This window comes from Leptonychotes weddellii, chromosome 13, assembly GCF_054177405.1.
Source record: "Leptonychotes weddellii isolate Sample4059 chromosome 13, ASM5417740v2, whole genome shotgun sequence".
In the NCBI taxonomy this organism is placed as follows: domain Eukaryota; kingdom Metazoa; phylum Chordata; class Mammalia; order Carnivora; family Phocidae; genus Leptonychotes; species Leptonychotes weddellii.
Window position 1 is genome coordinate 76,461,182 of NC_138381.1, and position 11,342 is coordinate 76,472,523.

General features: G+C 60.1%; 1 protein-coding gene across 4 annotated transcripts in view; it reads right to left on the minus strand.

Annotated features, from left to right (window-relative positions):
- CDK2AP1 (cyclin dependent kinase 2 associated protein 1) overlaps window positions 1-10,504 on the minus strand; it is a 17,943-nt gene extending 7,439 nt beyond the window's left edge. Inside the window, exons 1-4 of one of the 4 annotated variants that reach the window (XM_081802366.1) lie at window positions 9,845-10,190; window positions 5,197-5,294; window positions 3,530-3,656; window positions 503-1,277 (exon numbers count right to left, since the gene is read on the minus strand). In XM_081802366.1, the coding sequence (XP_081658492.1) occupies window positions 1,210-1,277; window positions 3,530-3,656; window positions 5,197-5,294; window positions 9,845-9,899 (348 nt within the window). In that variant the 5' untranslated portion in view covers window positions 9,900-10,190 and the 3' untranslated portion in view covers window positions 503-1,209. Of the gene's footprint in view, window positions 1-502; window positions 1,278-3,529; window positions 3,657-5,196; window positions 5,295-5,513; window positions 6,190-9,844; window positions 10,207-10,484 lie in introns of those variants that run through there. The other 3 variants (XM_081802368.1, XM_081802365.1, XM_081802367.1) reach the window with 3 other exon arrangements.
- Between the last annotated feature and the right edge of the window lie 838 nt (window positions 10,505-11,342).

Genomic DNA, 11,342 nt, shown 5'->3' on the forward strand with positions numbered 1-11,342 from the left:
GGGAGCCCGATGCGGGACTCGATCTCTGGACTCCAGGATCATGACCTGAGCCGAAGGCAGTCGCCCAACCAACTGAACCACCCAGGCGCCCTGGTTTGTTTTTAAAGATTTTCTTTTTAGGGCGCCTGGGTGGCTCAGTTGGTTAAGCGACTGCCTTCGGCTCAGGTCATGATCCTGGAGTCCCGGGATCGAGTCCCGCATCGGGCTTCCTGCTCAGCAGGGAGTCTGCTTCTCCCTCTGATCCTCCCCCATCTCATGCTCTCTCTCTCTGTCTCAGTCTCTCTCTCAAATAAATAAATAAAATCTTTAAAAAAAAAAAGATTTTCTTTTTAAGTCACCTCCACACCTGACGTGGGGCTCGAACTTATAAGCCCCAGATCGAGAGTTGAACCTCTAGTGACTGAGCCAGCCAGGCGCCCCTGAGGAGCTGTTTTTTAAAAACACCACTTAAAAAACAACAAAAAACACTTAAGAATTCAAGGAACCCACACCTTAATACAAATTGTTAATGAAAATAAGCTTTATTACATCAAGTAATAAATACATACAAAGATGCAAACAGTTTTAGTCATTTTCTTCCAGATGTTTGGATCAACTTACAGGAAAAGCAGAACTGAAACCCACACACAGTCTTAGTAGGAAAATTTGGAGGGGGTGGGGGGGGTTCTCATTAGGTTAGGTTTGGTAGGTTGCTCTTTCTTCTGTATTTATAACTTGTGCATTTTTTAAATTGACCTCAAAGCACTAACAGTCATGCAAGCAAATGCTTAAGCACAAAAGAAGTTACATTAAGCGGAATCCACACGATGTGGCAAATGTACGCACTCAAAAAAAAAAAAACCCTCAGAGTTGTATTAGCTTATGAAAAAGAACGGAGAACAATCTGGGTAACATAACTGGGATCTTTGCTGTGAGACAGGTATCTTTTACGTGCATCTTTGAAATCAATGCTTAAAAAAAAAAAACAAAAAAACCCCAAAAAAACCAAGAACAAAAAACCCTGGGTAATTCCTAACTATTTAAAATGTAAATCCTAGTCAACTGCAAAATATTTCTCAATCTCAGAGCCTCATGAACCATGGGAGGGACGTGGGAAGGAGAAACCAAACTGTTACCCTTTTGAAAACAAGAGTTTCATCTGAACATGGGAGATGAGCTGTAACTTCTGGTCTTGGACGAAGATGGAAAACCTTCCGCGAGGCCAGGCAGCTAGGATCGGGCATTCCGTTCCGTTTCGGCCAAGCACTCTCGAACCAGTCCTCTGGCGTGAATGATGCCTGGAGGAGGAGCAGAGGCTGAGGATCGTCCAGCAGAACCCACTCCAGGAGAGGAAGAGGGCCCTTCACAACCCAGCTGAAAAGCCCCCGCCCTGGGAGGGAACTCGGGACCTGCATCCCAAGCACCCCGGGGTTCCAGCGGTGTGGAGACACGTGAGCGTCCCGTCCGTCCCTCGAAGGCCTTCCCTCCTCGCCCAAACTCCTCTTCGTGGCTCCTAACAATCCCTTCCCGCCCACACAGGGACGGCCAGCGAGCTCTCCGGGCACGCCAGGCTCTCAGAGGACGGAAGTAGATGTGTCCCCGCCCGCTTTCGTCAAGCCTGCCCCACTGTGGAGAATCCAGGACTGCAAATCCTGATTTCTCTCTGGCTTCTTCACAGTCTACGTTCTAGAAAGGGCTTGTCCAGTGTCCAGCCTGCACAGTTAGGATGCAAGACTGCTCATTTATGTTCACCCTTGGTCCACGGTGACGCTGCCCGCCGGGTGCCAAGAGCACCTTCGGCCCTATCACCCCCCTGCCCATCTCTTCCCTCTGGTTTGGGGGTTATGGTTTGGTTATTGCGTTTGTGTGGTGGTGTTGGCGGCCTTCAGAGAACGCCGGGAGACACTGATCTCGTTTTAACAGACACAAAGAATCTACTCCTCCTGAGTCCTTCTGAGAGAGGACCGCCGGAGGGCACTGTGAGTGACATCCCCGAGTCACGCAGGCGTCCGCATCTCACAAATCTTATCTCTGAGCTTCAGAAGACTTTTTTCTAGAAAGGGCCAGGCAGTAAATACCTCGGGCTTTGCAGGCCGCGCGGGCTCTCTCACAACCACGCAAGCAGCCGTTACAGAAGCAGTGGGTGTGGCCATGTTCCAACAAACCTTCATCATGAACGCTGAAGTCTGAACTGCAGAGCATTTTCACCGGTCACAGAATCATTTTCCACCATTAGAAACTGAAAACCGTGCTTGGCCTATCAGGTACAGTCTGCTGACCTATCCGCCATGCGCCTGACTCCCCCGTACCCTTTATGACCCTTCTTCACCCTGTTACGACATGACCTTGGCTAGCTTGGGCTTGGCTCCCGGTCAGTGTGACCGTGGGACCAGCTGCTCACGCAGCACGTGCCCTGGGGCCATCACGAGGCAGATCCATCGGTTGGCCTGAACCCAGTGGCTTTTCTGGGGGACTGCAGATCGCCTGTTAGACTCTGGGGTCCAGCATCTTCCCAGGGATTTCCACTCGGGTAAGCAGAACTCCAGAGGTCAGGACTGTCTTGCTTCCCCTGCCTCCAAACAGCAGTCTGGATGCAGAGCAAAGCCCACCTGCGCCCCACCCCCCCCCCGCCCCAGGCTGGATCGGGGTTAACCCCACCTCTCCCCAAGCCCTGTCCAGGTCCAGCCTCTCTGCCCACGAAGGCTTCATACACACCAGGGAAGCCCGCTGCCATGGGCCGGAGCCTGTCCTCGCCAGCCGCGCCCGCCACGGGGGAGTCGTGGCCTCCGCAGCAGGCCCCCTTTATGCCCCAGATTGAGTCCCGGCGTGCCTCTCCAACCTTCCCCAGAAACACCAGATCGCTTCTGAAATTAAATTCGCACCCAGGCCACAGCTGCTCTGCCCTGCCACCTTCTAAAACCGAAATCCTCTTCTCCCCTCCCCTCCAGTGGCTTCGTGAGGTGGCAGCCGATTTCACCTCCCCCTGGAATCAGCTGGTCAGTCACGTCTTCACGGGAGTCACTGGGTTTCTGTGACATCATGCTCCTGCCCTCCCACCCTCCCTCATCAGTCATGAAGGAATTTCAGTGCTCTTGCTCTCCCTCCCCAGACTAGGACAGACCTATACGCCCCCTCGGGCTCCGCTCCAAAGAGCTGACAGCGAGGGCAACCCAGGACCCGTGGCCTCCCGACTCCTCGTCCCCGGCCCACCCAGAGAAGGAAGCCTCCCGCGGCTCCCTGGAACCAGCAGCCAACAGGAGCCGAGCAGGCAACAAACAAAGCGGCAGGATCTGGGCTATAAAGATTCCTTTTCTAAAGCATATGGACCCTCCCCGGAGGCACGCAAGGCCTTCCCGTCAGATCCCAAGAACAGTGTACATCCTACTGACCGGCCCACCCCCGCCCCTGCGATGCCTCCACATCGGAGTAACAAAACGGGGGCCCCTGGGGCATAGGGAACTCCCCCCAACCCCGAAGAAAATCTCTCACAACAGTTAGCGCCCAGCAGGGAGGCAGCACCCATCAGGGGAGTCTGGGTCCTGCTACTTACCTCGTTTTAGTCTCTCCATGGCACTCTTGCTCCCCGCATAAGTGGGTCTAATCTCTTTCCCCAACTCCTCGATGATGGCCAGCAGCTCGGCGTATTTGCTCTGGGGTACCTGGCTGTTCCCTGTTCCCTAGAGTCAGAAGGAAGAGTTTACATGGATCGAACCCTTCCCTGACCCCATGGCCACGGTCAGGACCGCACCACATGCCGGCCACGGCGAGGACAGGGCAGGGAGAGGCTCGCCCAGAGGCAGCTGCTGCCTTCGCCGGGGCCAGGCCTGTCCACCCTGAGGGAGAACCACAGGCAGAGAGCTGGGCCTCTCTGCTGTCCTCCTACACTCAAGGAAACCACCAGCAGCCTCCAGAAGGCTTTCATCCTCTCGAATGAGCAAAAGGAGGACTGGCTGGTCTCGGCAAGCACTGGGTATTTCCTAGGACCCAGGTGGAAGTGCAAGTACATCTCAGGGGAGGACAGTCCAGAGCAAGGGGACGAGATGGGGGCCACACCCTGGGGTCAGCAGGACCACAAATAACTGCCAAAGACCATCTGGACAGAACACAGAATGTGTTTCAATTCACCCATTCTCCCCGCGCCGGCAGGGCCCACCCCACAAAACCCCTTCTTCTCTAGACTCCCCCTGCCATAGCCCAAGTAAGCACCCCGACGAGTGAGGCTGGGGTCCCCACGGGCCCCCCCAACAAGGCCCTCGCCTGCTCCTCCCTCCTCCGCCGCCGTCTCTGTCTCCTGGCCTCCAGGGCCTCCCTCCTGTCCTTGCTCAGCTCCTCAGCGCCCTCCGGGTGCCGCCTCCTGGCCCGGCGGTCCTCCTCGCCCTCCTCCCACGGCCGCTTCCTCCAGCGGTCCCGTTCCAGGTCCCGTATCTGCTCCTGGGACAGCACGGCCTGGCGGGGCATGGCCGGCCACCACCCTCTCGCAGGGTCCGTGGCGACCCTGGAACGCGGCCGCGTTCCGATGACGGCAGAGAGCCCGACGGCAGCCATGGCCGGCGGGCACTGAGGCAGGGGCCTGGCCAGGTCCCTCCACCGGCGGCAGCCAGGGAGGCCAGTGGCAGCGTCGACCCCGCTTGACGGCGAGGAACCGGGTCTCTGCGAGGTTGCCAAGCAGGGGTCAGGCCTGGAAGTGGCAGAACCACGTAGAAACCCCTGCGGCCTGGTCAAGGGCCCCCATTCCCGATGAGGCGCATCTGGGCTCCGGGAGGATATGGGCCCTGTCCTCCTCTTTGCTGGGGCCACGACCTTGCAGGGGGTGAGTGGGAACGGGGTCCCCTCTCCTCTGTCCAGGCTCAGATCCAGAGCCCAGGCCAGGCTTACTTCCTCAGGAATCCGGCACAGAGACTCCCGCCGCAGGGACGCACGTGGGTGGTGGCCCCAGCAGGGCCTGCAGCACTCAGGCCTTCCAGCCCCCCCGTGGGCTCTCCGCCCCCATCTCTTGGTACCCCTGTGAAACAGCCTGCCGCCCCTCTGCTCCAACGCCCCGAGGCTTGAGACTTGAGGCCGCCAGGGCCGGAGGTTGAAGCAGTTCAGACAACTGTTCCATTCCATCATTTCTACCCCGTCCCACCGGCTCTCCTCCCCGGATGGCGGGAAGCATGTCCCCTTGGTGCCCAGGCCAGCCCCAGAGCCCCTCTCGCCCCACACCCCCCACTACCGTACCTGGGTGTAGCCGAGAGACGGCGGCCCGTAGTCACTCAGCAGCTGGCGGTACTGGGAGGACGTCGCCATACTGGTGGAGGGCGGGTGGACGCTCCCAGCTATGGAGGAGAAGAGAAGAATCGGGAATCATGTGATTGTACCCAAAGCAAAGACTCTGGGTCCCGCGACAGTCCCCCGACCCAGGACGCATGCCAGACAGCGGTCTTTTGTCTTCACAGGACAGAGACCCTGCTCCTGTCCTCTAGTTTGGGGATGGCCGGCGCTCAGCCCAGATGACAGGAAAACGTAGCTAACAGGTCACCGCTCTTCCTACCCACCACCACAGCAGACATCGCTCCTCGGTCACAGAACTCCTTCCCATCTGCGCGGTCAGGACTGGTCGCAAAGACGAAATCTGCGGCTACTCTTGGCCTAATCCTTGCTAGTCCCTTTTCCCTGGGTCCTGCTCCCCAGAGATGGATGACCGAGAGCCGAATCACCGCCACAGGAGCCCACCTGCTACGGGGCCGGTCTACATCCCGTGTGCCCAACCCTTTGCTGGACATATGCTAAGGAAGACAGAGGGAGGGTTTAGAGGCCTAACCCTGGCCGGAGACTGGTTCACTGGACACCAAGTCAGAATCTGGAGTGTATCACAGTCTCTCTGTGTGTCCTCGGTAGCCTCTCAATCTCCCTGAGCCCCTGTGGTTCCCTCCCCAAAGCGGGGACAGGATTCTTGACAGTCTGATTCTACGCCTGCATGGCTCGCATCCCAAGAGGGGAGGGACAAGGCCCCGTCTATGGACTGCAACACTCAGACACCCTGTCCCTCAGCTGTGAGGGACCACGTGGGGACAGGGCCCGGCTAAGAATGGAGCCTCCTGGATGCGGGGTGGGGAGTCATCAGCAGGGAATTTTCCGGCTCCGGCTCAGTAGCTGGAAGCATGCAGACCCATAATGGCGTCCAAGTGGCCATTAGCGGGTAGCGGATGTCCTGCAGAATTACAAACAGCAGTAACCATGGAGAATTTACCTAGCCCTCCTCAGCAGCCGCCCGCCTGCCTCCACGCCCAGTCGAGGAGCAGCTCCCCCTCTGCCTGCCGCCCCCAGAGCCAAACGGTCTCTCAAGCGCACGGCGGACTCCGCAGACTTGGCCCCGGGGATGGACAGCTGGTGCCAGGCTGGCCAAACCGACCAGCTGCTCATCTGGTGTGAGCAGGGGAGGGGACAGGGAGGAAGAAAGCTCAGGAGCTCCGGCTGGTGGAGTGGAAGGGGCCCTCGGGGAGCCCTGGAGCCCCTGACCATAAAGAGGCAGTCTGGAGAGGGTGGGCGTTCTCCTGAGCCACACACCACAGAAGAGGCTGGTACCCCGACACCATACTGCCCTCTGTCCAGGAGCTGGGGACAGCTCTGTACCCAAAATGTCTTCCCCACTCTCGGGCTTGCCCTGGATTTCACCTCCCCCACCCCAAGCCGGGGCCCAGGTTTAGGCTCAAATGTGGGATGCCCAGTCAGGAAACACGGATTCCGCCACCTCTAAGCCGGTAAGTGGGCACATCACTGGGCCACTCCTCGCCCCGGCCGCCACGCCTCTAAAGTGGGGACGGTAAGACACGGGTGCTTCAGGCACATACTGCTCAGGATGGGACGAACTGCCACCGTGTCTGTGACCTCCATCCGAGGCAACCACAGATGTGCAGCGTCCAGAGCACAGGAGCGGGGCAGGGTGGGTGCCCCCCAAGCACCCCTCACCAGAGCAGCCGAACCCCAACTTCCTGAACCTTCTGATGTGGGCAGTTGAGCGTGGCCTTTGCAGCCCCAGATCTGGGTTCCAGTCCTGACCACCGCAAGATAGCACGCCTCTCTGGAAGGCCAGGATGCTAAATGCAAGACCAGGGGGGTACGTACCCCTGCAAAGCAGCCCAGTGTCCAGGAGATTCCAGTTCCTGGGCAGGAGGGGAGCGGGACTCGGGTGTGCATTCCCTGCACCACCCTTCGCCCTCACCTCTTGTTGCTCGGCACTGCTTCTCACCTCCCTGCCTCCCGTCCCATCCGCTCTCCTACAGACAAGGGCCTGGACCGGGAGTTGGTCTGGCTGTGTGACCTTGGAGTACACCCTTCCCTCTCTGGGCCTCAGTTTCTCCATCTGTTTGAGGCAATGATTCCCAACAGACTGTCTAAAGGCTCTAGATCCCATTCTTCCATGGGGCTAGGGTTAGGTCTCGGGTGAGGGGGCTAAGACAGGGAGGGAAGAGAAATCACCGGGTTTGGGTTGGGGGGAGGGTTGGGCAACAGCTGAGGGCTTGCCTTTCCCATCCCCAGGTGACGTGGTCGGTGACCCCAATTCTGTGTCAGTGCAAGGCTCTACTCTGTTGAAAAGGGGTGTGTGTGTGTGCGGCCCTGGGGAGAGTTGGCAGAAGGGCCCTGAGTTCTACTCATGCCCACTCCTTCCGGCAGACACGGGGAGGGCCAGTGCATCCGGCTGCAGGAGGCCAGGGAGAAAACCAGACTGGGCGTGAGCACGGCCGCTCTGAGCATCACAGACAATGCACGCAGTGTGCGGGGGACCAGGGAGGGCCCGGAGCCAGGGGAGGGATTGGCAGAGGCCGGCAGCTCCTGGGGCCAGGCGCAGCTCCCCGCCCCCACGCCAGACAAAGAGCGGCCTGGGCCTGGGGAGCTGGCGGCCTTCCCGCCACTTGGGGCGCCTGGGGTGGGGGGAAGTGCTCTCGGGCGGGGAGGCAGGGGCTTTGTCTAACTCCGCCACTGCCACCGCCGGCCAGGCCGCAGCTTGGCAACCCGTGAGCAGGAGGCAGGGCTGGAGGGCGTGAGGGATGATGACAAGGAAGCCGGAGGAGCGGCAGCGGAGAGTCCATCTTGGATGCAAATGGCAGGGGGAGAGTGGGGCTTTCTAAAGGGTCCATGGGGAGGAGCACAGCCCCCCCCATCAAAACACCAGGTATCTGGGGACCTCAGCAGTCCCCCTGGAAATCACCGCAGAAGAAGACCTGTGCACAGGTGCCAGCCAGCCCAGCACAGGGCTTCAGGGGTCCTGAGTGGGTGCCCCTGTCACTTTGACCCCAATCCCCGAGGGTCCCGGTTTAGGGCACCTGCCTCAACTATACTAGGCCAGGCCTGAGATTTCCAGGGTGTCAGGGCTGACAGCAAGACCTTCCGCCCTGCATACCCCAGAGACAGATGAAGCAGGCAAGGAGAAATCCTCTCTGGGCCCCAAAGCCTATCTCTGGAAGGTCTGCAGACCCCAAAGGTGGTGAGAACATTCGAGAAAATCGTGGCTGTTTGCTCTTGGGACGCAGACCCCAAAGTGAACCAATTCAACTTTGCCCCCACCCGCAACCTGAACCTTAACCCTTTCCAACCCCCAAATCTGTGTCCTTTAAGTTAAAATACATATATATATATATATATACATACACATATATATATATAATTGATTTTCTGGGTCTCTCTTCAAATTTTTGGAGTTACGGAGTCAACGTTGGGAGACAAGGCCCAAAACTTGCGGCCAACTGCCAACGTGGCATTTCTGACCAGCAAGGCCCATCCCCTCCCCCACAAGGCCTCTGCCCCCTCCCCCCTCGAACGCGCCTGCTTTTTTGGAAGTCCATTTCCAACCAAGGGTCTAAGGGAAAAAGACCCAGGCAAGGGGAAAAGCCCGTCACACCCTAACCTCACCATCTTCCTTCCCCCACCCCAGCTCTCTCTCCCCTTGATCCCTGGGGCAAGCCCCTGGGCGCAGCCTGAAGCTGCCTGACAACTTCTGGAGGAGTTTCCTGGCATCGCCCAGCTCCAGCCCCCGGGAAGGGAGAGGACGCCCCTCCACCCCCGGCTTCCGCAGAAGGGGCCTTCGAAGCCCAGACTTGGGAGCTCCGGGATGCCGGGTCTGGGCTGAAACGCCGCCCTCACCCGCCGCCCGCAGGCACTCAGAAGCCCCCAGTCTTCTCCAACTTCTGTCACTCCGCGCACGCCTGAGGGGACATCCGGCGCGCCGCGTTGTGGGCACCCCAGCTCCGGCGCGCCGGGCCGAACCCCCACTGATGATCGAGTCCCCTGCACCGCCGGTGACCCCAGCGGCCCCGCGCCCTCACGGGCGCCTGCACCTGGCACGCTCGCCGCCCCCGCCCTGTCCACGCAGGGCCCGGCCTTGCTCGCCTGCACCCCTGCGGCCCGCCCCCCCACACCCAGCCCCGGGCCCGCGCCCCCCGCTCCCTAAGGGCGGCCCGCGCCCCGCGCCCCGCGCCCCGCTCCCGGCGTGGCCCGGCCGCTCCCGACTCCCGCCGGCAGGGGCCCTCGCCGAGCCGCCCAAAAGCCGGAGGAAAAAGGAGCAGAGAAAAGCCTCCCCCGCCCTCGCCCGCCGCGCTCCCCGCGATCCCTCGGCCGCCGGCGTGGGGGGGACCGCGGCGGCCTCCCGCGCCCCCGGCCCCGGCCCGGCCGAGCCCCGCCGCGGCACGGGGCGCCCCCGCGAACTTTGGCGGCGCGGGCGCCGGAATCATGGCGGCGGCGGCCGCGCTGCCCCGGGCCGGGACCCGGTGCCCGGCGCCCCCGGCCCCCGCGGGCCCCCGGGAGCCGGGGCCGGGGCCGGGCGCGCCGGCCCCCAACTTGGCGGCACTTGGGGCGCGGCGCGCGCGGCCCGCGGGGCGCACTCACTCACCGGCGTTGAGGGAGGCGGCGGGCATGTGCGCGGCCAAGTTCGGTTTGTAAGACATCCCCCCGAGCGGCGGGGCGCGCCGGGGCGCCGCGGGGCCAGGCCCGCGAGGGCGGCGGCGGCGGCGGCGGCGAGGCCGGGCGGCGGCGAGGCGGGCCCGGCGTCCGAGCGCCCGTCCGTGCGCCCGCCGAGCTCCCGCGCACTTTTTGTTGTTGACGGCTCGGGCCGCACCGGCAAATATGGCCGTCCCTCACCCTGACACCCGCTGCAGTATATCACCCATACATCGGGCGGGCGGGCGCAGGGGCGGCCGCAAACTTTGAGCGGAGCCAGCGGGGCCGGCCCGGGCCGGGAGGGGGCGGCCCGGCGCGCCGCGGCCCGGCGTCAGGGGGCGGCTCCGCCCGCGGCCGCGCCCCGCGCCTCCGGCCGCGCTCGGCGCCCGCAACTTGGCAAAGTTTGGGGGGCTGGGTCCCGGCGGCGCCCAAGGCCCGCGTGGGTCCCTTTCTTCTTCTAGGCTCTCAGCGCCGGGAGATTCGCTATTTTACCGCTTCGTCTCTTTCCTTCCTTTTTTTTTTTAAATAGCTAGGTAGGATTTCAGAATTACTTTTTCCCCCCCTTGGATGTGGGGGCAGGGATGGAAAATTACCTGGAGAAAATGGTGGCGAGTGGTATTTTTAAGCACGTAGATCATTCCAGACGCCGAAGTCTGGCCATTCCCCAGAATAAGAACAACCAGTTCTTGACATTGATTTCAAATAAATTTCGTGTCTCTGTCTGTATTAAGTGGTTTTTAACCCTTTGGGGGCCTATGAGACTCCTTGGAGACTGACAAAAGTCAGAGGCCTCTTCCCTGGAATATTCACTCTTGCATCCACGTAACTCTACATCTTAACTCATTCAGACATTTAAGAAGCGCCTACTATGTGCCTGGCACTGGTCCAGGCGCCAAGGATACAAGAATGAACTTGACAAAGTTTGTACTCTCCTGGAGTGTGCATTACAATTTTCGGTCCTCCTTCCACGCCCACCCCTCCAGCCCATCCTCAGGTCTGACTGAAACATATCATCAAATATACATCTTGGATTAGATGACTAAGCTTTTGAAGGTACCGTTTCTTGGAGTTCTGCTTAAATAGTAAAGCTCGTCAAGGGGCGCCTGGGTGGCTCAGTGGGTTGGGCGACTGCCTTCGGCTCAGGTCATGATCCTGGAGTCCCGGGATCGAGTCCCGCATCGGGCTACCTGCTCGGCAGGGAGTCTGCTTCTCCCTCTCCTGCTCCCCCCTCTTGTGCTCTCTCTCTCTCTCTCAAATAAATAAAATCTTTAAAAAAAAAAATAGTAAAGCTCGTCAAAATACACAAGATACCCACCCTTTTCTGCCGTTTTTAATCACCATGCCTTGCAGATTTTTTAATTAGTCACAGACCTTCAGGCACATCTGGATCTAGTGAAAAAGGCATCAACCTCCCCACCAAGAGGGAAGGGTTACCACACATGCCTTCCCTC